Source organism: Rhinolophus sinicus, chromosome 3 (genome assembly GCF_057876585.1).
Source record: "Rhinolophus sinicus isolate RSI-liver-muscle chromosome 3, RSI-T2T, whole genome shotgun sequence".
Classification (NCBI taxonomy): domain Eukaryota; kingdom Metazoa; phylum Chordata; class Mammalia; order Chiroptera; family Rhinolophidae; genus Rhinolophus; species Rhinolophus sinicus.
This window is the reverse complement of record NC_142503.1, coordinates 99,653,339-99,680,856: the sequence shown is the minus strand read 5'-3', so window position 1 is coordinate 99,680,856 and position 27,518 is coordinate 99,653,339. Positions and strand designations below refer to the sequence as shown.

Sequence of the window (27,518 nt, the reverse complement as noted above, 5' to 3'; positions counted from 1 at the left end):
TCAGTGAATGTTGCATTTTTTTTAAACCATAGGAACAAAGATTAAGATAACAATTTTTACCATTAATTGAGCACTTACTATGTGCCAGGCACCATGTATTTAATCCTCCTCAAACACTCTGAGGCAGGTACTATTGCCACCTACATTTCATAGGTGAAGATACTGACGCAGAGGGAGGTTAAGTACCTTTCCAGTCAAATGCAGTCAGGAACGAGGTAGAAGAACTCATGTTCTAACCCGACACAATCTGCCTCTCTGCCCTTACTCCAGACCAATTCCTCTGGTGCTCAAAATATGCTTTCATGCAGTACAATTTGTGAACTGGATTTCATACGAGGTCTGACAATGAAGTTCACGAACTTGTTGCAATGATGTTGTTAACCTTTTTTGATATCAGAGGGATTACTCATTCTTAATTTGTACCAATTGGATAAACAGTTAACGAATATTTACTATTTGGAAGTGCTGAAAAGCTGCGTGAAAAAGGTAGACAACCTGAACCTTTCGCCAACAATTCATGGCTCTTGCATCACAACAATGCACCAGCTCACACGGCACTGTCTGTGAGGGAGTTTTTAGCCAGTAAACAAATAACTGTATTGGAACACCCTCCCTACTCACCTGATGTGGCCCCCAATGACTTCTTTCTTTACCCAAAGATAAAGAAAATATTGAAAGGAAGACATTTTTATGACATTCAGGACAGCAAAGGTGATATGACAACAGTTCTCATGGTCATTCATTAATAAGAGTTCCAATATTGCTTTGAAGGGTGGACTAGGTGCTGGTGTTGGTGCATAACTTCCCAACGGGAGTACTTCGAAGGTGATCATAGTGATATTCAGCAATGTGGTATGTAGCACTTTTTCTAGAATGAGTTCACAAACTTAATTGGCGGACCTGTAAATAAAAGAGCTGGATAAGGAATAGAGTCAGTGGAACTGTAACAGCTATATGTGATGTCAGAGCGGTAGTAGATAGGGCGAGGGGGGTTATCACTTTGTGAGGGGTATAAATGTCTAACTATTACATTGTTTTGTACACATGAAACAGAAAAAAAAAAGAGCTGGTTCACCTTGTGCTGTGTGAAACTCATGGCCAAAATATTGTTAGAAGAGGCCTTGCTCTAAATACACAGGGGACTCTTCTAAAAAATATTTTGTATGCTAGCAAGAAAAGATCACTACTGAATTATGAATGAAGGTAAAGCTTTTGTTAATTTTTTTAAAATTATTTATTCTTAGTCTCCCAGTGAATTGTTGAGGACTTTACAGAGTGTCTTGGGAAGTCTCTAATTAGGAAGTTTTAAGATTAACAAAATGATGAACATTCATAAGAATTATATTTGAAGACAACTGTTTTTAACACATAGTCCCACTAGGCATTCAACATCTTAGCAGGGGTTTATTTATTATATGTTTTACTGTAAACAGAAAGCATGCACACTAATTAGCTCAAAAATATTCTTGTCCTCATACAGTAAAGAAAATGTATGCAAGAAGAGAAAGTGTGGTATGTGGGAAAGCCAGGCATAGCTGGTATTTGGCTTCACTTCTGGCTGGAGTATAAACTGTGGACAAATTAACTCCCCTCTTTATGGGTGGCACCTCTTATGGGAGCCTCCACAGAGACTCTTAGAAATCCTTAGGGAGGGAACCCCATAAAGTCAGGGCTTGCTGCAGTTACGTACACTGAGTATTCCAGGTGATAGAATGCGGAAGACACAGAGACATTTACGTTAGCCACTCAAGATGAAAATGGTCTTAACATAGCCATGGAGGGGGACTGGAAAGGATGCCCCAACCGGCCTCCTGCTGGGGCTATGGAGAAAACATTGATTAGGGCACAGCAAGTTCCCAGGGAGAGGCTAGATTTGGTGAGTAGGAGAACTGGAGAGTTAGAAGGAACTCTAACAGGGTATTGGAAGGAATTCTGGTTGGGTATTTCAGTTACTCTTGCTGCATAATATATAACCCCAAAACTTTACAGGCTTAAAACAACAATCTTTTTTTTTTCCCCCATGATTCTGGAAGTTGACTCAATTCAGTTAGGTAGTTTTCACTTAAGTCTCTCATGCTGTTGCCAAGGCTGGGGCTATCTGCCAAAGGCTTCTTCAGTCTCATGTCTGGTGATTGATATTGGCTGTCAGCTGAGGCCTGGGGCTGTTGGCAGGAAGATCTAAGTGCAGCCTCTCTGTGTGATATGGGCTTCCTTACAGTGGCTGGGTTCAAAGAGTGAGCATCCCAAGATCACAGAGAAGTGATATCAATTTTTTTGATCCGGACTTAGAAGGTACAGAGTATCACTTCTGCCACAATCACAGACCCTCATGGATTCAAGGGGAAGGAACGTAGACCCAATCTCTCAATGGGAGCAGGGCCAACTTCACAGTGAAGAAGAGCAGGTGGGCTGGGAGATCTTGTTGCAGCCATCTTGGAAAATGCAATCTTCCGTAGACTGTAAGTACAAAGAGCAGAATATCAGAGTTTAAGATTTCAAAAACCTGGCCCTTCCAAAGGATCACAAGGGCCACTCCTGGGGGCAGCTTACATGGAATGGAAGCAAAGGTCATCAGAGTTGAGGCAGATATGGGACCATGAGTCAGGGGAATTGCATGGCCGTCCACATGGCCACTGACATCCTCAGGAAAGCAGAGGACTTGAGAGAGGTATGGTGAAGGCAGAGAGGACAAACACTATTGTAAAACCTTTCTGAGTTTCCACCTTTTGTTCTGGGATGGTGAAAAAAGTAATCTCTGTGAGGAGGATTTCTCTTTTATTTGGGAAAAGATATTTGCTGTGGCCCTACTGTTTGTGCAAAGATACTGATAGCTAGATACTAACAGCTATAGATTCTAATAGCTATAGATACTAGATATGAAAAGATACTAACGTTTTCAGTGCTCATTCAGATGATACTTACTGGGTACCTACTCTGTGGTCAGGTCCTGTTCTAGATGCTGATACAGTAGTTAACAAAACAAAGATCTCTGACCTAGGCTCATATTCTAGTGGGAAAGACAGACATAAAAGAGATTTTTTAAAAAAGTATAATATGTTTTTTATCAGCATTATGTTATATGGTGATAAATGCTGTGGGGGCCGGGGTGGGGGAGGGGCAAGAATCCAAATTCTGTGCATATTAGTTCATAGCACAGGAGTTAAGAGCATGGATCTGGGAGCCAGACTGCTGGAGCTTGAATCCTAGTCTGCAACTTAGTAGCTATGCGATTTCCGTTAGGTTACTTGGCCTCTCTGAGCCTCAGTTTCCTTATCTGTAAAACATGGAAATTAATAGTCTCTACATCAAAAGTTGTTGTCAGGATTAAATGAGTTAATACAGGTAAAAAACTTAGAATGACAGGGAAGTGAGGCCTGGTGGGGAAAGTCACAGGCTTCAGGGTTCCTACTAGAAGTTTAGGACCAAGGTTGGGCTGGTAGTCAGGGCACCCATGCTGGGGTTCACGGATCTTGGGAGGAAAGGTCCTGAATGGAGACTCATCACAGGGTCTCAGGTTGCCTTGGGGTAGTTCTGAGATGGTAGCGTCCAGGTGGAATCTCAGCAGACTTCAGGATTTAATCCTGGGTTCAGCCTACTGAAGACCACAAGGAAATAGCTGTTTTCACCTTAAGGCAGGAACAAGGAAAGACCTTGGAACTCAATTACTCTGACAGAGTAGAATGGAAGGGGAGGGTTAGTGAATAATCCATTCATTACATTCTGGTAATGAAGAGCATCCATGTCAAATTGAGATGTGTTTTCTCAGAGAAGCCACACGTGGTGAAAAGAGGGAGCACTTGAATCAGACTGGCCTGGGTACTAATGAAAGCTCTGCCTTTTATGGTAACTGGGCGAGTTACTTAACTGTCTGAGACTTACTTTTCTCCCATGAAACTGGGATGATACCTGCCTTGTACAGATCTTATGAAGTTTAAATATAACATATCAAGAGGCCGACACAGTGCCTAGCATTTGACAGACATATGCTCAGTGGAGTGCCTCTTCACCTGGTGAGTCAGCAGTTCATCTGTGTGCATAGGATGTTTATTGGTCCACTCCTTATCTGGTATTTAAAAACGAGCATTTCCTCTGGACTGACAATAATTAAATAATATCAGAAAATGAGACCGCCATCTCCTCTCCATAGGACATTTACTTTGAAGGGTGTTTTCCTGAAGGGTCCTGGGAGGCCTGGGCTTTCACAGATACTGCTAGAGAAAAATGTCTAGCTAGCTACTGCCACACCTCAAGGAAACTGCTGTATCTTGCTGTGACTTTTTCCAAAACTTTTGCAGAAAATGTAGGGTACAACGTTCTAACCCAGCAAAGTAAGCCTGGGGTAATGAACAAGCTTATAGAAATCTTTTTGGATTATCTGGCTCTGGATCAAGCCAACACAGAAAATACAAATATAGAAATACCAGAGGAAATATTCTAAGAAAAAAAGCTTTAATACATAGCCACACTTGGCCAGAAGGAAGACCATGTGAATGAGCTTAAAGAAGATTCTCCATCCTTGAGATGCCTACAGCCTGGCCAACTCCTTGACTGTAACCTTTTTAAGAGACTCAGAGCCAGAGGACCCAGCTAAATGGCACTCAAATTTCTGACCCAAAGAAACTTTTGAAAGTAAGGTTTTTTTGTTTTGTTTTGTTTTGTTTTAAGCTGCCAAATTTGGGGTAATTTGTTACCCAACAAAAGATAACTAGCTTTTCTGTTGGTGGACACCACCAAGTAAGCATCATAATAGTCTCCCCTCCCACAGTCATCGTGTCTAAGTCGTCTCCCAAAGAGTCCGAACAGCTGTGGAAGCTCTTCATCAGAAGTTTGAGATTTGAGACAACCAGTGAGAATCTGAGGAGCCAGTTTGAGCAATGCGGAATGCTCAGAAGTTGTGTGGTGATGAGAGACCCAAACACCATGAGCTCCAGAGGCTTTGGGTTTGTCACCTATGCCACCGTGGAGGAGGTGGGTGCAGCCACGAAGGCAAGGTCACACTAGGTGGATGAAGAGTTGTGGAAAAAGAAGGCTGTCTCAAGAGAAGATTCTCAAAGACCTGGTGCCCACTTCACAGTGAAAAAGATGTTTGTTAATGGTATCAAAGAAGACACTGAAGATTATCACCTAAGAGATAATGTTGAGTAGTGTGGGAAAACTGAAGCGACTGAGGCAGTGGCAAGAAGAGAGGCTTTGCTTTTGTAATCTTTGATGAACAGGACTCTGTAGACAAGACTGTCATTCAGAAATACCATGCTGTGAATGGCCACGACTGTGAAGTAAGGAAAGCGCTATCTAAGCAAGAGATGGCTAGTGCTTCATCCAGCCAAAGGGGTCAAAGTGATTCTGGAAACTTCGGTGGTGGTCAAGGAGGTGGTTTTGGTGGGAATGACAACTTTGGTCATGGAGGAAATTTTGGTGGTTGAGGTGTCTTTGGTGGCAGTCGTGGTGGAGATGGCTATAATGGATTTGGTAATGAGAGAAGCAATTTAGGAGGTGGCGGAAGTTGCAGTGATTTTGGGAATTACAACAATCAATCTTCAAATTGAGAACCTATGAAAGGAGAAAACTTTGGAGGCAGAAGCTCTGGCCCCTATGGTGGTGGAGGCCAATACTTCGCCAAACCATGAAACCAAGGTGGCTATGGTGGTTCCAGCAGCAGCCGTAGCTATAGCAGTGGCAGAAGGTTTTAATCACTGCTAAGGTTTTAATCAAAGCTTAGCAGGAAAGGAGAGTCAGAGAAGTGACAAGGAAGCTATAGGTTACAACAGATTTGTGGACTCAGTCAAGCACAGTGGTGGCAGGGCCTAACTGCTACAAAGACATGTTTTAGACAATAATCATGTGTATGGGCAAAAAACTCCAGAACTATACTTGTGACTAATTGTATAACAGGTTATTTTAGTTTCTGTTCTGTGGAAGGTATAAAGCATTCCAACAAAGGGTTTCAACGTAGATTTTTTTTTTTGCACCCATGCTGTTTATTGCTAAATGTAATAATCTGATCATGATGCTGAATAAATGAGTCTTAAAAAAAAAAGATAACTAATAAAAGGATACTGATTACTCAAACTCACTATATAAAGCTTTTGCAATCTCTTTTGAGAGCTGCAACCAGGAAAAAGCTCCAAGAAATGGTATATTTTTTTCTTCTTACAGACAGTGAGAATAACACACATGTATTTTCCTTTTAGTTTTGGCCACCACGGAGCTCAGAGCCAAATTTATGGCTCAACTGTATTCATAGTAATTGTGCAAGACCCCTATGGCCTGCTTATCTGTGTTCTTACTCCTGGTCTTTCCTTTTATTCCGACTTTTTTCCTTCATCCTGATTTTTCAGTTCATTTTTATGTTTTTCTATATTGCATGAATTATGTTAAGCCATCTCAAATTCAGCTTACAGAGAAGCACAGCATTCAGAAATACTTTAAAAATAGTTAAGTTCACACCTGTTGAACATGAAGTGCCTTGAGGTGGTGGTGGGCAGGGTGAGGTAATGCAAGGGCGGCTCACGGCTCTGGGCATTTGGGCAGGGTTAATTTGGATTGGGTCAGAAAAGATCAAGTGCTAATGAAATTAAAGGATGGCAATTGATCACCACCTCCAGGGGGCGGGACCAAAGGTTGACCTAGTCACACACGCTGATATCTTTGAAATTTATTCATTGAACCACGTCCCCTAGGCCCTCCTGGAGCCCCGCCCCGCCCCACCCCCTCCAGGAGCCCCGCCTTTCCCTCCATCTGGCCCCTCCCCTCCCCTGGGCTCCGCCTGCTGCGCGCGCCGCACCGCCTACGTCTCCGCCTGCCGGCCAGGCCTTCCCGGCGGTTGCGCGCTGCGCCCCTTCTTCCGCGCCCGCTCGCGCCTTCCCCGCCTCTCCCGGCTCTCTGCCTTCTGGGCGGTTGGGCCGCGCGCCTGTGGGGGCGGGGCCCGGAGGAGGCGATCGAGCCAATGGGACGCGGCGGCGGCGGCGGCGGCGGAGGTGGACACGGCGGCGGCGGCGGCAGCGGTAGCGGCGGCGGCTGGGTCGGGCCCCGACGGGCGGCGGCGGCTGAGGTGGAGGCGGAGGGAGGCGGCAGCGGCGAAGGAGGCGGTGGCGGAGGGGGAAAGATGGCGGCACCCGTCCTGCTGAGAGTGTCGGTGCCGCGGTGGGAGCGGGTGGCCCGGTATGCTGTGTGCGCCGCCGGGATCCTGCTCTCCATCTACGCCTACCACGTGGAGCGGGAGAAGGAGCGGGACCCTGAGCACCGGGCCCTCTGCGACCTGGGGCCCTGGGTGAAGTGCTCCGCCGCCCTTGCCTCCAGGTATCCCGGCTGGGGGAGCGGGCCGGGAACGGCCGAGCGGGGTGAGGGCGGAGGCTGGGGGCGGGGAGCGCGCGGGGGGCGCTGGGCCTGGGATCGGTGGCTGCCGGGCCGCGGAGGGACCCGCGGTGCTGCGAGCGGGACACGGACGCGGCCGGCGGCTCCGGCCCCGGGGTTGCCCAAGACCCGGCTGGCGGGGCGGAGGTGGTGGGGCCGCGAGACCGGCGAGGAGGTATGAGGTGGCAGTGCAGCCGGGAGGCCAGAGCGCACCAGGACTCGGGCCGGCTAGGGAGGAGCGGGAGGTTCGAGCAGGCTGGGTCCTGGCGGGCGGGACACCTTTCCTGGTTGTCGCTCGGGGAGGCAGGTCGGGGTGTGAGACCCTGCGGGAGGGAGCATGCGTGAGGTAGGTGTCCACCCCTCGTTTCGGATCGCTGCAGCCGAGGCTGTGCAGCCGGCGTGGGCTCGGGGTGGCTTTTCCCACTGCCTTCCCCGTTCTAGGACAGGTGTTTTCGTTGTCAGGCCTCTTTGTACTCTGTAGCGCTAATGAGAATTTGCAGACTTCCTGAGACGGTGACATTTGCAGGCAAACACGAATTTGACCCTACCCTGGAAGAAGATATCAGCACTTAATATATTTGATTTCTTGGATTTCCCCTTAGTATGTTTCAGTGTGCTTTGGACAGGGAAATGGCCTGAGTTTAGGTCTCGTTTAAGCTTAATTTGAGTAAAATATGAGTATGTCATGTGTAGTGATGATGTTTTGGGTAGTGGGGTGACTTTTAAACGTTGTTGATTAGTATAATGGGGTCCCCACAGATTAAAAGTACATGCATTGCTAAACTGGAGTGATTGGTTTGTTTTACTGATAATATTAGGTTTTTAAAAATGTAGTTAATTTATCATTACATTTTATTTTCTGCATTAGATTTACCTAGGCAAATTACTTTAAAAAAAACACACAGGATTTACATCCTAAAAGTGGCTGCTTATTATTATTATTATTTTTATTATTGAGGGTTAATTTAAAAACGTAGCAAAAATGAAAGAAATGATTTGAAATTGATAGGTTGCAATTTTAATAGAGACATATTATGCCTAATATTTTGAATTTGTTAACAGTAGTTACCTTTGAACAGTTTCTTCCCCTCCTGTTGATGTGTAAATTGCTAGGTAAACAGTAACGTATAAGCTTACTAGTTTTATTTTGACTTACGTATTGGTGATGAGATGGACAAGCTAGGATTGGAGTTTGTCTTGTAACTATTTACAAGCTTCATATATTTAATGGGGATACAGAGATTTGGAAATTAAAGTGGCTTGAGTCTGATTTATAGGCTAGTTTTCTTTTGGAAGTAGGTAGAGTGAACATCATTAAAAGTTTTTATTTTTGTCAAAGTGAGAAACGCTTTAAATAAAAGCAGATTATTGGAGACTTTAAGTAGTTTTTTTTATTTATCTTAAGTATTGATTGCCATTTAGCAGTTGTGTTAAAAAAAAGTTACTATTTTAGGAAAAGAAAGTTTGAGTCAGGTTTGAGTGAGGAGTGTTAAAGCTAAAGGATGAGAAAAGTTAACTGATGTAAAGAATCCTGAGGAAAGTCCTATACCAGAATCCAGCGTGAATTCACCTGACTTTGGATTGCTGAAACTCACTTTATTCTTATTTCTTCATCTGTGAGTGTCCTAATCCAAATAGAATAAAGTAGATTAATGAGGGAATCTTGAGTGTGTGTGTGTGTAAAGTTCCCTAGTATTTTGGGAGGCATCACTGTATAAGGGAGTAGTTCTTTTGGATTTCAATTTCAAAAGAAATACCCACCCCCTCCTGCCCCTCAAATTGGGAGGCTGTAATAGAGTTGCCAGTTTTCAGTTCTGCCAGGTATAGCCAATAAAAACAGCAATAGTAACCCACACTGCTATCTACTGTCACCATCATTTCTTCTTAAAAAAGGGTATTTTAACTCAATATTAAAGGACAGAATCTCAGAGTAAAGGCCCTTTAAATGGACTCATTTAATTTTATTAAAAAGTTTACTTCTCCTTATTTTTTCTCATTTTTATGTAAATCAGTGAAAACTGTGGCAAACCTGCACCAGCATGCCAGCCAACATTAAATAACCCCTGTGTGGTGCACTGAGCTCAGATCCAAAGGTTCAGGGTGGGCTCCTAGCTCTGCCACTTGTTAGACTGGCCTCTACCGTAGTCATTAATTATCCTGAGCCTCAGCTGTTTCTTATGTTAAAGGAGGACCATAAAACTTACCTTACCAGATGAATGGTAGCATTCAGGATGATACGTGGAATCCATACCTGGACTAGAGTAATTAATTATAGTTGTTGTCATTGATTGGAAATGTTATTTTTTTGCAGTGTCTGATAATAAACACCTTTAAGTAGTATACGTTTCTTGTTTTAGGTATAGTCATTTATGTATTTCAAATGTAAATTGTTTTAGTGTCCTTCATTGCTCACTCTATGGCATAGGATAAAGACTTAAAGTCTGTTTAAAACAATTTTAGAAGTGTTGCAAGAGAAACAAAAAAGTGTGCAGAATATTTTTATAGGTATTTCCTGTAAGTTACATTAGACCCCTTCCAAGAAAGGTTTTTATGTAAAACAAGTGATCTTGGAAGTTTAATAGGCTTGATAATTCTATCGTTCTTAAAACTGTAAAAATAGTATCTGTAAACCTTCAAAAAGGTACATTATTTTGCAATATGTTGGACTAGTACCTCTCACATTTCTTAAAAAAAAAATTAGTACCGTATATTTACTACCCCCATCCCCCTGAGATCAGACGTTTTGAGAATTAGAACCTAGAAATATTTGCTGCTTCTCGCTTTGTACAGTTGCCAAAGGTAACATAGTGGCAGATTGGGACTAGAAGCCTGGCTTCCAGAGTATTGTTTAGAGCCCCCCCTTCCTCCATTTTTTTCAATTAAATTATTGTATAGTTAATACATTCATTGCTTCAAATTCAAAAGATACTAAAGCACATGTAGTGAACAGTTTCCTTCATACCTCTTCCCTCAAACATACAGTTCTCCCCTCCATAAGCAGCCATTAAACTTTCTAAAGCCATTTAATATATATACAAGCATAAATATTACCATATTATTCTCCCCGTTTTTTAAACATAAAATTATCACATATTCCGATCTGTACCTTCTTTTTGCTAGCATTCTTTCCATCACGACCATACTTTTAAGTGCTTACATTCATATTTAGTGGAATGTTCATAACTACTAGTATGTACAAAAATTTGTTCTAGTAGTTAGGTTTGTTTTATTTAAAATTTTTCTCAATTACAGTTGACGTGCAATATATTAGTTTCAGGTGTACAACATAATTGTTAGACATTTATATAACCTACAAAGTGATCCCTGACTAGTACCCACCTGGCACTATACATAGTTATTACAATATTATTGACTATATTTCCTGTGCTGTACTTTATATCCCCGTGACTGTTTTTGTAACTGCCAATTTGTACTTCCTAATCCCTTCCCCTATTTTACCCATCCTGCCAATCCCACTCCCATCTGGCAACCATCAACTTGTTCTTTGTTTCGTATGTGTTTGTTTTCAGTATTTGTCTTTTCTCTGACTTACTCACTTAGCATTATTCCCTCTAGGTACATCCATGTTGTTGCAGATGGCAAGATTTCATTCCTTTTTATGACTGAGTAATATTCCATTGTATACATGTACATCTTTATCCATTCATCTGTCGATGGACACCTAGGTTGCTTCCATATCTTAGCTATTGTAAGTGATGCTGCAGTGAACATAGGGGTGCATATATCTTTTCAAATTAGTGTTTTCATTTTTTTCAGTTAAAGAACCCAGAAGTGGAATTGCTGGGTCAATAAGGTCATTCTATTTTTGATTCTTTTGAGGAGCCTCCATACTGTTCTCCATAGTGGCTGTACCTGTTTACATTCCCACCAACGGTGCACAAGCATTCACTTTTCTCCACATCCTCGCCAACACGTATTTACTGATAATAGCCATCCTGACAGGTGTGAGGTGATATCTCATTGTGGTTTTAATTTGCATTTCCCTGATGAGTAGTGACATTGAGCATCTTTCAATATGTCCTTTTTAGAGAAACATCTATTCAGTCACTGCCTATTTTTTAATTGGATTGTTTGTTATTTTGGTGTTAAGTTATACAAGTACCTTATATATTTTGGATATTAACCCCTTATTGGATGCATAATTGGTGAATATCTTCTTCCAACCAGTAGGTCTTTTATTTTCTTGATGATTTCCTTCTCTGTGCAAACACTCAGTTTGATGTAGTCTTATGTGTTTATTTTTTTCTTGTTTCCCTTGCCCAAGGAGACATAGCCACAAAAATATTCCCAAGAGTGTTGTCAGAGAGTTTCCTAGAAGTTTTGAATAAGATGAATTTAATAAATAAAATGTAGATTCTTAATGTTATTGTTTCTTGGTATGGAAATTTCAGAAGTAATATGAACTCAAAGAATTCAAGAGGAGTAAAGAGATATCACAAAGAAGTGAATCTGGACTGCCATGCATTTAGAGGGCAGTTACTACTTACATAATGTCCACTTTATGTTAGGCAGTGTTCTAAATGCTTTACACATATTTAATTCTCATAACAGTCCTGTGAGGCACTTTAGCCACCATTTTACAGATGAGAAAACTGAGTTACACAGAATGTAAATAAAACTTGATTTAGATAATACAGTACTAGAGGCCTGATTCTATCCCAGGCAGTCTGGCTCAAGAGTCTAAGCTCTTTACCACTACTTTAAATGACATTTAGATCTAATATTTATAGAGTGATACCCATATCAGCCAAATTTTTAAAAATACGCAAATATTGGGGCCTTTTTTTTTACATTTGTGTGCCATAATGCCTTGTTTGTATTACAGCTTTTTTGTCTAGTCTAGAGCAATCATTTTGGAAAAGCAAAAACATTACTATGAAGGCATAGCGCTATGTTCAAGAAGTAAGTTCCTGGAATGTTTACCTGCTGAGCCTAAACTTGTGAAGATATGGCATTTGTCACACCTAGTTAATGAACAGATACGTAGTGGGGTGAGTTATCAGGAAGACTTAACAGAATAGCCAAGGGAAGAAAGATCAAGTAGGTCTGGGCATATGAAGTGGAGGAGGGAGGGGGAAAAGAGTGAGACTCAATTTGCTAGGGTGGGGTAGCCCTTTCTGAGAGGTGTTGAGTCAAATGGACCTACAGCAACAGAGCCTGGAGATTTGGGCCTGGGGTGTGGTGCTGGCTAAATCACCACGCAGAACTAGGAATTAAAGAGGGATTCGTATCCTTCATGATTCAGAAGAACTCTAAGGAACAGCATGAGGAAAAGCAGAGAATGGTCGCCACTTGGGTGAATAGCAGTGGTCATATTTGGATGTAATAGACCCATTTGGGTTGGAACAGGATTGGAATCTAGATCTTGACCAGAAAAAAAGCAGAGCCAGGCATTCTTGTAAGCCACATGTCCTTGTAAACGCAGTTAAGGCTTACAAACACGGAGCTTTGGCTTTCTCTCCTGGACAGTATTTGCACTACATTGCACTGCTTATCAGTTTTCAAAATTCGTTCCCCAGAATCCTACTTCGGTGGTAGTACAGCAGGGATTTCATAAGCATTTGATTCACATTTTAAATGTTTTAAACTTTAAAACACTGTAAACATTTATATGTACTCTAATGTGTATCATGCTAAATTTTAACACATTAGGGACCATTGATTTGTACTGCCAGTTACCTCAGAGAAGTTGTGCTAGGTGAAAAGGAGCCAATTTTCAAAGGTTACATGCTATATGATTGCATTTGTATAACATTGAAATAAAGTTACAGAAATGGAGAACAGATTAGTGGTCACCAGGAGTTAGTAATGGGGGAAAGGATTGTGTGGTTATGGAGAGAGTATGAGGGAACTTCGTGGAAGGGGATAGTTCTGTATTTCAGTTGTGGTTACTCGAAGCTAAAAATGTGATAACACTGTGTACAACCACACATGTAGAACCACACTGTGTAGAACCACGCACACACACACATACTATTGCATATAAAACTGGTGAAATCTGAATAAACTGGATTGTACAGGGTGAGTTTCCTGGTTGTGATATTGTACTAGAGTTACACAAGATGTTATCATTGGGGGAAGTTAGGTGAAGGGTGCTTGGGACCTTCCTGTGCATTTTTTGCAAATTCCTGTGATTTATAATTATTTTAAAATAATAAGTAAAACAGCAAAAAAGAAAAAAAGGCAATGTATTTAGAATATCTGAGGGAAATTAAGCAAAAGAAAAAATGTTAAAATCATTGATAATGCCAACACCCAGGATAACAATCCTTGTAGTAGTTTCTTGCTTTTTCTGTGCATATAGTTGAATTTTAAAAAATTCTATTGTTTAGAGAGATTGTAGCTTTATGTTGGTATTTTTAAAATTTAGGCCAGTGATTGTTTGCCAATGTAATATATAAGCAAATTCACTACTATAGAACTCTCATTGCATTTTGCAATAACACGTGACTGCCTTATGCATAATATCCTGATGCCATGATTTGTATATATATTTTAAGATTTTTATTTTGTACCAAAATATTTGTGATTACCAAGTATTCTTATTCCTTAATATTAGTAGAGATTTAACTCAGAAGTGTTCTATTTCTCAGACTTCTGGACAGGTGCAATACAATCTTTAGATAGCATTAATGTACTATTTTTTATAAAACAAAAAAACTCTTTTATTTGCAACTGCTAATCTCTGTGAATCAGGTTTTTCTTGATATGGTGCAAAACAAATTTGACGGCCCCAATCATCCATGATTTCAAGTTTGTGTTCATCAGAAGGGCTTCATTGTAAATGTTACAAATGCGAGCTTTTAAAATACACTGATAAAATAAAATACTACTTCATATCTGTTTCTCATATTGCAGATACACATAAAATTTCATTCAGAAAAAAGTTCTTTGGCTAAAAAAATATTTTTAAGCCATTGTTTTATGATCTATAAATTTTCTGTTATTAACGTCTGTAACTTACAGGAATTTCAAGGACACTGTTGTTGCTGTTAGGCGATTATTGACCGTTGTAAAAACAATTGTTGTATTTGAGAAGTAAAATAGTAGAAGATCCGTGACAAAATAGGAATTAAAGTTGCCTATACTCAACTCCACATTGTGTTTTAAGAGTTTTATTTATTTCCTCCTGTGCATTGTGCTAATAGTTAAGATCACAGATTCTAGAGCAAGAGTACTTGGGTTGAAATCTTGGCTTCTACTTGATCTCTCTCATCTCCGTTTCCTCCTCCATAAAATAAGGATAATAATAGTGTCTAATTCAAGATTACTGTGGATATGGGGTGCACCATTGCGCCAATACCTGTAAACAGTTTTAACACAGCGCCTGGAACCAAGAGTAAGTGCTCATAAAATTTACCTGTATTTTAAAACATGGTTGAGATCACACTGTATGTATTTTATACCTTTTTTCCTCATTTAACATATCACAGCTATTTTCCCACATCTTAAATTCCACCAGCAATGTAAGAATGTCAGGTGCCCTGTATCCTTGCCGGTATTAGGCATTCTCATTTTTTTAGATCTTTATCCATTTGATATATGAAAATGTCATCTCATTGTTTTGATTTGCATTCCCCCCAAGCATAGCAAGGTTTAATGGTTTTCACATTTTTATTAACTGTTGGCATTTCTTTTCTTGAGTCTTGTCTATATAGATATTAAAATTTTTTCATATTAGACAAATGCTTTATATATTTAAAGGATATGAGTGTCTTATTATATTAGTTGTTAATATTTTTGCCATTTTAGTTTCATTTTGTAGTGGATCGGGGTTTTTTTTTAAGTACATATATGAAAATTTTAATTTTTATTTGTAGTTTTTTTCCATATGTTTTAAGTTTACAAGAGCATTTCTCATTCTGGTTATCAGATGAATGTGCATTTATAATTTCTTTTAGGATTGAAAAAAATTCCTTAATCATCTAGAATATAGTTTATCAGGTGTTAGATGAGTCTGTAACCTAAAGTTTTGTACAGACATGTTTAATGAGCGTTTGTATTTCTTTTGGATATTACTTGTTTATACCTTCACCTTTTTTCCCTTCTGGGTTGCCTTCTTTTCTTATTGGTTAGCAGGAGTTCTTTAGATACCACAGTAGTGAATTAATCGTTTGTTTCATGTGTTACACATATTTTCTCTTAGTTTCTCACTCGTCTTTTAATTTCATCTGTGGTATCTTTATTTATATAGAAGTTTAAACTTCGTATGTGTTCCCATCTTAGACTTCTTTGTAGCTTTTGGGTTTTGTTTTGTTTTTTCTTTAACCTTGTTTTGCAAAATCTCTACATTTCAAGATTTTTTTAAAACATATTTTGTTTGAAAAATTGTTTTCATATTTAGCTCTTCTAATTTTGTGGAATTTACTTTTTTGTATGATGTGAGATAGGGATCTAACTTACATTTTTCTAGGTTGATAGATTTTTGCCTATCTCCATTAATTAACTTGTCCATATTTGAAATGCTACACGAATTTCTTTATATACCTAGGACCTCTTTCTGGATTCTCAGTTCGGTTCCACTGATATGTTTGTCTGTGTTTCCACACAGTTCCATTACCACAGTCCCACTCTCCCTTGTGGCTTTATATAGAGTGAGTTTGATATCTGATAGGGCAAATAATGCTTGTTCTAAAATTGCCTTGGCTATTCTTATGCATTTACTGTTGCAGGTGAATTTTAGAATTTATTTTGATGAGCTCTAAAACAATCCCATTGAAATTTTGATTTATAGATGAATTTGGGAAGGAGTCAATCCCCACTTAAATCTTCCTGTTAAGGAACAAAAATATTGGGTCTTTCTATTTATTCTGGAGTTGCTAATCTGATACCATTTTAACCTAGATGACCATTATAGTTTTGTTTTGTATGGGATTTATGTGGTACTAGAAATTGAGAAATTTTATGATTGTGTACCAGTCGGGGATCCCAGGAATATTAGAATTCTTTTGAGTCAACAGCCACTATTTTCAATTCTATAGGGTCCCTGAGGGAGAGATTTATATTAAATATTTGTACTGGCAAATGAAAAACCAAAACACTTTTCGTTTTATTTTTAACTGGGACTTGGGTACCAAACTCTTAAGACAAAAGGCTGGAATGGGCCCTGTTGGTTCATGTGGAGAAGCTATTTTTCCAATCTAGTTAAGCTTAATTTGTTTCAAACTGAAATAGACCATGAGATGCACCCAGTCCACCTCCCCACTTCTCAAACACAGCTGGATCTTTCCTTGTGATGTGAGCAGAGCCTACTCTCCTGTTGGTGCTCAGGGCCGTGGAACCAGAGAGAACCTGTTTGCCCTGGCCGACGACTGATCTGGTCTTGGCCACCTGCCTCAGACCTTTTCTGGCCAAGTAGTAGGTTTGGCTGGGGCTCTTGGAGAAGGGAAAGCCCTCTCTTGAAAGCTTCTCATACCACTTCAGTCACTGGGAAGAAGCAGAAGAGAGAGCCTGCTGTGTGCTGACCTTTTAATGATGATCCTACCCAGTAGCACACAGACCCAGTTAGTACTCTCACATCTGTCATCTTTTATCTCTGAGAGAGGGGGAAAAAGTGAGAGGGGCCTTGATTCCTCACTTCTAAAGATAACATAAAAATTTTGAGCCATTCTCAGAAGCATTGCTTTTCTCTTGGGTTGTTCCTTGTCTCAAATCAACCAAAAAGAGGTGGAGTAAAAACTGGTTTGCTGAGTGTTGCACATAACCCATATTCTTTCTTAACTATGTATCAACCTGCAGTGAGTGACTAATTACTCATGAGAACGTACTCTTCCCTTGCTTAATGGTTCATGACTTGTTCTTGATTTTCCTCCTACCACTTGGTTCCTTCTTGGTTTTCCTTACTGGCCTATCCTCCTGTACCTGCCCATTAAATGTTGATGTACCTGGGATCTGCTCTATACCCTCTCGTCAGTCTTCTTTCCCTGTCACATCCATATCTATGGCTTCACTTACAGATGAATCCAAAATTTATATTCAAGCCTGGACATCTTTGAGCTTTAGATCTGCATATCTAATTGCCTGCTGGACGTCTCTGTGCATATCTCAAAAGTACTATAAATTTAACATGTCCAAGATTTAATTTATATTCTTCCCTGAAAATGCTGTTTTCTATCTCAGTGAAAGGCATAACCACCCAAGCAGTTGTGCAAGTCAGAAACCTGAGAGTTGTCCTTAGTTGTCTCTGTCCCTGTCCCCTCCCCTCCCCCACTAAATCCAATTAGTCACCAGGTCTAATTGATTTTTTTTCTTATTGTTCTGATTTGTAACATACATACAGAAAAGTCATTGAGCTGTGCATCTGTTTGATGTAATAATTATAAAGCATAAACCTTGTAACCAACATTCAAGTCATCAGATAGATGATTGTCAGAGCTCCAGGACGCCTCCTAAAACTCCCTCCTTCTCAAGAGTAACCTGTCCTGAATTTTATGCTAAATCACTTTCTTTTCTACTTAAGATTGCAAACTTGGTAGTTTAGTTTTGTTTGCTTTTTCAACTTTATATAAATGGAACCATTTAGTTTGTATTCTTTACTCTGGGTGCTTTCACTCAACATTATTGTGTGAAATTCACCCATGTTTTATGGAGCAATAGTTTAACATTGCTGAATATTATAGGAATATATCAATTGATTTATTTACTTTTTTTGGATGGACATTTAAATTGTTTTCACTGTGGCAATTATGAATAATGCTGCTCTGAACATTTTTGTGTATCTTCAGTTTTAGTTGGTAATGCTAGACTGTTTTCCAAAGTGGTTGCACTAATTTAGATTCCTGCCAACAATGTATAAGAATTCCTGTTTTTCTGCCTCTTTGCCAAGACTTCAAATTGTCAATCTGTTAAATTGTATTAATCATTCTGGTGTACATATAATGGATTTTTACATGTAATTGAGGTATACTTTCATCTCCAGTAAAATACAAAAATCTTCGATGTACAGGTGGAAGACTGTTTTACATGTGCATGTACCAGTACCCAGATGAAGGTGTGGAGCCTTTCCACCATCCCAGAAAGTTCTCTCATGCTCCTTTCCAATCAGAAGCTGCTATTCTGACATACTGTTTTGACCTCAGCCACTGTCAATTTGTTTTGCCTGTTCTTGAACTTTGTGTCAATATGTGCTCATAACAGTATGTGCTCTTTTGTGTCTGGTTTCTTTTACACAGCGTAATATTTTGTTGCTGTTTGCAGTTCATCTAAGTTGTTGGTTTTATTAGTTAGTTATTTTCTTTTATTGTTTAGTTCCATTGTGTGGTTATCATTTTCTTATTATTTCTAGGCTTTGACTATAGTGAATTAAGCTGCTATGAACAGTCTCATGCAAATTTTTCTATGCACACACACTCATTTCTCTTGGGTTTATATTGAGAGTGGATTATTGGGTTGTAGAGTAGGTGTTTAATTTTATTAGAAACTACGGAACAATTTCCCAAAGTTGTTGTATTATTTAACACTCCTCTTTGGTTTTAATTTGCATTTTCCTGTTTACTAATGAGGTTGAGCAGCCTTTCATATGTTTATTGGCCTTTGGATATCTTCTCTTTGAAAGGTTCATTAAGGGTTCATTAGAGTCCTGCCAATGTTTCTACCTGGTGTTCTGTCCTTGCCTTACTCATCTGTGTTCACATATCCTCTTCCACTCTGGCTTGCCTTGCCTTTCATTTCCTTAAAGATATCTTTTGATTAATAGAAATTCTTAATTTTAATGAAGTTAAATATGTCAGTCTTTTTCTGTATAATTAGAACATTTTATATCCTAGTGATGAGGATATTTTGTATGATTTTCTGTTATGTTTTGCCTTTCACATTGAGATCAACAATCTATGTGGAATTTTTAATGGTGTGAGATGAGTCAATATCATTTTTTTCCCTGTATGACTATAATTACTGAGGCACCACCACTTATTGAAAAGACCATTCTCCACCTCTCTGTAGTTACTTTTGTCATATATTGGCTGGGTGTGTAGATACAGGGATTTGTCTGGGTTCTCCTGTTCCATTCTTCTGTTTGTCTTTGTGCCAATGTACCACTGTCTTTAAGTACTCTGCCAGTAGTTCAGGGACCGCGTCAGGTCCCTGAGATCCTTTCACTAGGTCTTTGAGAACTTGAGACTATTGTCATAGTAAGACTAGGGTGCTCTTTGCCTTATTCACTCTCATTCTCTCATGAGTGTGCAGAGGCTGCGTGACATATGATAGTGAAACCGATTGAATACAGAAGCAGCTAGAAGAATCCTGCTATCACCTGTTGAGCCAGATATTAAAGAAAGTTACAAAAATGTAAAACAGTGCTACTCTTCTCACTACATTTTTTGTTTTGAGAAATAGTTATTTTCATAATTATTGTTATTTCTGTTAGCATATAATGGATTTCTTGTTATTTTGAAATGAATAATTTTTTTTTTAATTTCTGTTTTAATTTGGAGTGGGATAACTATAATAGATAAACTCACATAAACTAAAGCTCTTTGGAGTCTCAATTTGTAGGAGTTTGAGAATTACTCAAAACAAAGTTTGGGAATTGGTACTCTAGTTTTATACATCTTGATACCCAATATATAGTAAGTCTTGGTTATTTTTGACCCCTTGCATTTGCATATACATTTAGAATCAGCTTGTGAGGTTCCAGAAGAATACCTGTTTGAATTTTGACTGGAATTGCATTGAATAAGTTTAGGGATAATTTAAATCTTTATACCTTCCAATTCATGAACATTATCTTTTCATGTGTTTTGGTCTTCTTCAACTTTTTCTTAATAACGTTTCATAGATTTCTAAACACCATAGAGGTTTTGCATATCTTCCCAACAGAATTTTTGAAGGAAAAAAAAAGTCTACACAGAAATAAATTTAACAAGAAAATGAAGGATATCTTTGAAAAATATTGTAAAACTTTACTAAGGAACATAAAAAAATAAATGCTGAAACATAATTTTTTTCTTGGATAGGGTAACTCTCACATTGGAAAGATACCAGTATCCTCTCTAAATTGCTATATTTTGTATTGTTAGATACACTTTCATTTTGTCATTTCCAAAATTGAAATATGCCTTAAAATTTATGGCATCTTCCAATCACTTGTGGCCATGTGGTAGTGGTAAAGAAGTTTTAAGAACATAACGAATTTATTTCACTCATTTTCCTTTCATTATAAGCACAACTCATGTAATATAAAGACAAAGCTGTTGAAGTCTAAAAGAGCTCTTTTAATAGGCATAAAATAAAAACCTTCACTCTAAGGCAGCATTATGTCATAGTGCAGCAATGTCTTCTTGGTGCTGCAGAAAATAATTGTACATCTTACACTGATGATATCTTGGAATTGATAACATCTGTAAATTCAGTGCAGTCCCAATTAATATCTCAGCAGGCTTTTCAAAACTTGATTCTAAAGTTTCTATGAAGGAACAAAAGTAAAATTTTTAATAAAAATGACGAAAATCAGTCTTCATGAAGGAAGGCTTTGTGCTCTTAGAGTCTGTGTTAAAGCCAAAATAATTAAGAGCACCGCCGTGGACAGACTGTCACTGGACCAGAGTGGAGAGTATTGAAGTAGCCACATTTATAGAAATGCCATATGTGATAAAGATGAAAACGGTTCTTCGGTGGACAGTATTGGGTCACCTAAGTCGCCATTTAGGAAAAAAGAAAGCTAGCTTGTTATTTCACTTTAAAAAACTTTTATTGTGTAATTCACAGATAGGAAAGTACACATATTTTAAGGGACCAACTCAAATATGTGTGTATTCATAAAGTGCCCCCCACCTAGATCAAGATACACACCGTCTCCAGCACACCAAAATTCTCCCTATGCTCCTTCTAGTCCAATACCTTCTCTTCCAGTGGTCACTTTTCTGACCTCCATCTATAGATTAGTTTTGCCTGTTTTTGATCTTCAAATAAATCCAATCATATAGTAAGTCTGTTGTGCCTAGCTAGCTTCTTTTGCTTAACGTTTCTATGAGATTCATTTAGATTGTATGTAGCAATTGTTCTTTTTTGTTGTGTGGTATTATGTTGTATTAATATGCTATGCTTTATTCTACTGTTGATGGAAATTTGGGTTGTTTACATTTTTTGGCTAAAATGAATAAAACTGCTAAGAACATTGTTGTGCATGTTTGGTGGGCATAAGCACTTATTTTCTATCGCAACTGAGTGGAACTGCTGGGTGATAGGATATATGTATGTTTAATTTTAGTATATATTGCCAAACAGTTTTCCAAGTAACTACCAGCTCAGCACTCTTACCAGCAATGTATGAGAGTTTCAGTTGCTCTAACTTTTACAAAACCCCAGAAACTGAAAAGAAAAAAAGTTGATGAGTTTGCCTAAAGACAGACAAAACCTATGCAGGGCAAAAACTAGCGTAAACAAAGGTGAAACTCCAAAGATAAACTGAGGAAAATTATTTGCCGTGCATCATGGTCAAGGAGCTAATTTCCTTCTAAAAAACCCAGGAGTCCCTTTAAATCAGTACAGAAAAGTCCAACAACTCAATAGACTAGTAGGCATAGGACATTAAAAGACATTTGAAAGTAAAGAAATGTTTCTTCAACAGGAAATGATCCTCAATTTCAGTCATAATAAGAGAAAAGCAGACAAACTATATTGAAAGCATTTTTAATATACCAGGTTGGCAAAGATCAAACAGTTCAATTAACTTGGCTAAGATGCAGAGAAATAGCTACTCCATGTAGTAATGGTAGGATTCTAAACTCGGAAGCAGCTTGAGGATCTTCATTAAAATGATGGCTGTATATACCTCAGTAGTAGTGTGGATAAGTAAAGAGTGATGTAGTTACACAATGGAATGGTAGAGAACAAGATTGAGTTAACCAAATTCATACACAACATAGATGATTCACATACTGTTAAGTGAAAGAGCCAGACACAAAAACATAAGTTCAAAAACAGACAAAAAGCAATCTGTGGTGTTAGAAGTTAGGGTAGTATTACCCTTGGGGGAGCTCACAGAAAAGGAACACATGGGCCTTTGAGGGGGCTTGTAATGTTCTCTATATCTTGATGTGTGTGCTGGTTACATGGTTGTGTTTACATTGGGAAATTTTATCAAGCTATAAACTTAGTATTTGTGTACTTTTCTGAATGTATGCTATACTTCAATAAAAATTTTTAAATAAAAATAGTGTGTATACACACAGTCCTAAAGAATGCACATACCATTTGTTTTAGCAACTCTCCTCTGTGCTTGTAAACATATGCACATACTCGCTTGTATATGTGTAGGTTAAGTAGTATGAGGACATTCATTGCTGTGTTTGTAATTAGCAAAGTTTTGGACAAAGCCTAATTAAGCATCAGTAGGGAACTGGTAAAATAACAAATGGTATAGTCATACAGTGGGTTGGTAACAGCTCTTAAAAGGAGTAAAGCAGCCCTGTGTGAACTAATACAGAAATGTCTCTAAGGTATATTAAATGAAAAGTCCACAGAGCAGGAATGGTCTATCTGGTGTGTTTCTGTATGGGTATTTTTCAAGGCATGTACATGAGAGCATGTATAAATAGAGTATCTCTAGGAGGATAGAAAAATACTGGCTCTCTCTGAGGACAGGCGGGTGACTGGGGGACGAAATGGGCGATACTTTTTCTCTGTATACTATTTAGTGACTTTTTTTTTGAGTTTTTAATTGTGGCAAAATGCATATAACATAAAATCTACTGTCTTAATCGTTTTAAGTGTACAGTTCAGTACTGTTCAGCATATTCACGTTGCTGTACAACCAGTCTCCATAACATTTTCATCACCATTAAACAACTACCCTTGGTAACCACCATTCTAGTTTCTGTCTCTCTGAATTTGACTACACTAAGTATATAGCATGTGAGTGGATTCATACAGTATTTGTGTTTTTTACTGACTTATTTTACTTAGCATAATGTCCTCAAGGTTTATCCATACTATTTTGTGACCTTTGAATTTTGTACCATGTTAATTAATTGCCTATTTTTAGAAGAGCATTACAAATAAAAAGGTTATGGCCTTAGCATTCAGAACTGGTTAATTATATGGTAAACAGTTGATAGTGTATATTATTCAGCTCAACAAACACCAGTTTGGGCAGGAAATTAACTTTATGCCAAAGTGCCATTTGAAGCCTATTTCACGTGTTTCTCCTTCCCATCTCCAGGTGCCCGCCAAATGTAGCTTCATCACGTCTCCAGCCTGCTCAGTGGTTTCCCCTGGGCTCATTTAGTGACTTTGGCCCCTCCTTAAAATCTACCTCTTTACCCCCGGCACAGTCTGATTCTATGCCAAGTGTATTGCTTCCTTTTTACAGATTTCTCCTGTATCTGGGGAAAAAAGGGGAGAGGGTGTTATTCTGCTAGCTGTTAGGCGTTGATTGAGATCATTGTTAGAGTCTTGTGCAGTAATATTGTTTCCATTAGGTTGTTGACTGGAAGTGGGGACACAGGATCAAGTTGAAATGGCTCTACAGTTTATGGAAAGACTTTGTACTATTAACTAGAGCAAAGGAGTATATAGGCAGGTTCTAGGTGGGAGACACATGACAGGGTTTTTAAAATATTGGTTTGAGATGCTGACCTACAAAACAGTTGGAGCTGTGAGCTAGAAATGGGGATTTAGAAAATACCTTCTCATTATAAATTTAGTGTGTGTGTGTGTGTGTGTGTAGAAAATACAAAAAGTATAAAAAATTATTCATGAAACAATCATTCTTAGCATTTTAATTGTTACCTTCTGTGGTTTTTCCCTGGTTACATAGATATAGAAGTACATATATAAACTCATTTTCAGATGTAGTTGAGGTTTTACATTTTGTATTCTGCTGTTTTCCTTTGTGTTTATTCTTGAATGAAGAAGTACAAAGCCAGGTGTGTATTAAGGTACCTCTGTTGTGTTAAGAGTCAGTAGCAAAAGAGGTTGTAAATGAAATTGTGGGGCTTGTTGAAACTATACATGGTGAGATTCTGCACAGTTAGAGAAGAAAATGTGGCAAGGAAGGACGCAACTTTGGAAATTTGCCTATATTTGAGGATTCAAGAATAAGAAATCATAATCAGAGTAGTAGGAGAATTAAAATAGTGTCAAACTAAGAGTGGAACAAATTCCAAGAAAAAGGAAGTAGTTAGCATGGTTACATATTTTTAAAAGGCAGAGCTGGGTGAAGACTAAGACAAAGGCTTTAGGTAGGATACTGTGAAATCACTAGTTGATTTACAAAATTTATCCTGTTCAGCAATGATGGAATAACAAGGACTGAATGTACCTGGCTACCTTAAACAACTAGAAAACTAGACAGTGTATGAAATAACAGTTTGCTGTCTCCTTGAGTCCGGCTGAGTACTGACCTGTACATGCATGAGAGGAGACCATCTGAGGCCAAAGGAAGAAGCCCACTGGAAAACAGTAGGCTGGAACTCACAAAGGGTTAGGAATAGTCTGTATACACAGGGTATCAAAAGAGTATTGCTTTGGCGACAGGGCTAAATTAACCCTAAATTAAAGGCTGCTCTAGATCTGCCCTAACAAAGTATAAAAGCAAACTTTGGAGGATCCAGCTGATTCCAAGAAACTTTTAATGGTATGCCACAGCAAAGCCAAGCACTGTTTAAAGGAATACAGCAAAATCCAGCACCCAAAACAAAATTCACAATGTCTGGTATCCAGTCGAAAATTAACCAGGTATGCAAAGAACCAAGAAAATATGACCTGTAATCAATCAACAGAAATAGACCCAGGAATGACAGAAATGATGAAATTAACAAACAAGGATGTTAAAACAGCTATTATAATTACGCGTTAGATATTCAGGTAGGTAGAGGAAATGGTTAACATAATGGGGAGAGAAATGGAAGATATAAAAAAGGCCTAGGTAGAACTTAGAGAGATGGAAATAGAATGAAAAAATATACTGATGGGATTAACAGCAGATGAGTGAACTTGAAGATGTAACTTGAAGATGAACTTGTAGAAACTGTCCAAAATGAGATGGGGAAATGTGGGGAAAATTAATTGATCATCAGTGACTAAAACGGGATATTAGTCAGGGACAAAAACAGTCTTAACACTGGAGCCCCAGGAAAGGGGGAGGGAAAGACAAAAGTATTTTTTAAAATAATGACTGGAAAGTTTTCTGCTTTGATGAAAACTGCAAACCCACAGATCCAAGAAGCTCAACAAATCCCAAGGAGAGTAAATATAAAGGAAACCACACCAAGCGGGCAGAGAAAAAAGGACACATGTATAGACTTACAAACAAGAATGTCAGCAGATTTTTCATCAGAAATTGAGCAAATCAAAAGACAACGAGAGACATTTTTAAAGTACTTTAAAAAAACACTATCCGCCTACTCTTCTTTACCTAGGAAAATACCTTTCAGAAATAGGAGTGAAATAAAGATTTTGAACAAAATAATGCTGAGAACATTTGTTGCCAACAGGCCTGCCCAATAAGAAATGTTAAAGGAAGCTATTCAGGCAGAAAGAAAATTACGAGCATTTAAGATGGACATTTGAATCTTTACAAGGGATTGAAAAGTACTGGAAATGGTAAATGTGGGGATAAATATAAAGACATTTTAAAAATCCTTTTAAAAGATGGTTGAATTGAGAGCGATTGCTAACAAGTATGGGGTTTCTTTTTTAGGATGATGGAAGTGTTCTGGAATTAGATAATGGTGATGGTTGCACAACATTGTGAATTAAATAGTAGCTTTAAAAGGATACTTGGTTTAAAACAATAATGTATTGTGGAGTTCACCAGGTGTAGAAAGAAAATGTATGGCAATAAAACAAAGGATAAGAGGGAGGGAAATGGGAAGTACAGGATTATAACGTTCTTACACTGTACATGAAGGGCTATACTGTAGGAGAGCAGAATAAGTTAAAGATGTCTAATGTAAAACCTAAAGCAACCAGTATAAAAATCAAACAGAAGTATAGCTAATAAGTTAATTGTAGAGATAAAATGGAATTCTACGAAAATACTCCAGTTACTCTAAAGATGTCAAGAAATGAAGGGAAAAGGAATAAAGCACAGATGGGACAAACAGAAAACGGCAAGCTGGCAGATTTAAACAGCCATATCAGTCTATTACTACATTAAATGAAAATGGTCTTGAAAAATTCATTCTGGTTAAAAAACAATTTTGCAAAGTAAAAGAGGATAAAAATTACCTCGTTTCACCATTAACATTTTACTGTGCTTGCTTCTAGTTGATTTTTTTGTGTATACATGTGTATATATTTGTATATATACAAATGTATATGTATACATATAATGTGCTCTCCATTTATGTGCATTTGTGTATTAGTTTTGTCATTTGTTTCTGTACGTGAACCACCTCACACAAAATACGGTATCACAAGATTTTTAGTAGGAGAAAGTTAGGGCTGAAGAGTTTTTACAGTCATGCACCATATAACTTTGGTCAGGAATGCACCACATATACACGATGGTGGTCCATCGTATTATAATGGATTATAGTGGATTATAAGTAAAAAGTTTGCAATGTTGAAAGAAAAGGCTGAACCCAACCACGATGTCGAATTTACTTCTAGCTCTTGGTGGTTTAAACAGACGAACAGGCTCAGCATGCTGTTCACCTGCCCAGGGCTGGAGCCTGTGGAGTTGGAGAGGGTGGAGGAGGAGGGGAGCCTGGGAGCCTGCCCAAGCTCATCCCTGCACATGCACATGCACACGCACCTACACAAACTCACTTCCCTCCATTTTTCTTTCTCTTTCTTTCCTCCCAGTCCCGTCCCACATCCATTTCTCTCTTTCTCTCTTTATTATTTCTTGTCTCAAGATGTATCTCTCTGGGTCTCTTTCACCTTTTGCCCTTCCTTTCTCTCCTCTTCCTTACCTCTCTCCCTTCCTCCCTCCTTCCTGATATCTACTCTCCCTCCAAAGGTGCCTTCCTCCACAGCCATCCCTAAGCCCCTCTAATGCACACACACGAACACACACTTTTCTATGTTTAGATGCACTTAATAATTGTATTACAGTTGCCAACAGCATTCAGTACAGTAACATGCTGTATAGGTCTGTAGCTCAGGAGCAATAGGCTACACCATACAGCCTAGGTGTGTAGTAGGCTGTACCATCTAGGTTTGTGGAAATACATGCTGTGATGTTCGCACAATGAAAT

The 27,518-nt window shown here is 38.7% G+C and overlaps 1 protein-coding gene and 1 pseudogene across 1 annotated transcript in view; both read left to right on the top strand.

Annotated features, from left to right (window-relative positions):
- Positions 1-4,902: 4,902 nt before the first annotated feature.
- On the top strand, positions 4,903-5,627 carry LOC109439502 (heterogeneous nuclear ribonucleoprotein A1 pseudogene; annotated as a pseudogene).
- A 1,238-nt stretch (positions 5,628-6,865) lies between these two features.
- VKORC1L1 (vitamin K epoxide reductase complex subunit 1L1) overlaps positions 6,866-27,518 on the top strand; it is a 56,151-nt gene continuing 35,498 nt past the window's right edge. Inside the window, exon 1 of the mRNA XM_074328493.2 lies at positions 6,866-7,299. Coding sequence (XP_074184594.1) covers positions 6,947-7,299 — 353 coding nt within the window. The 5' untranslated portion in view covers positions 6,866-6,946. The remainder of the gene's footprint in view (positions 7,300-27,518) is intronic.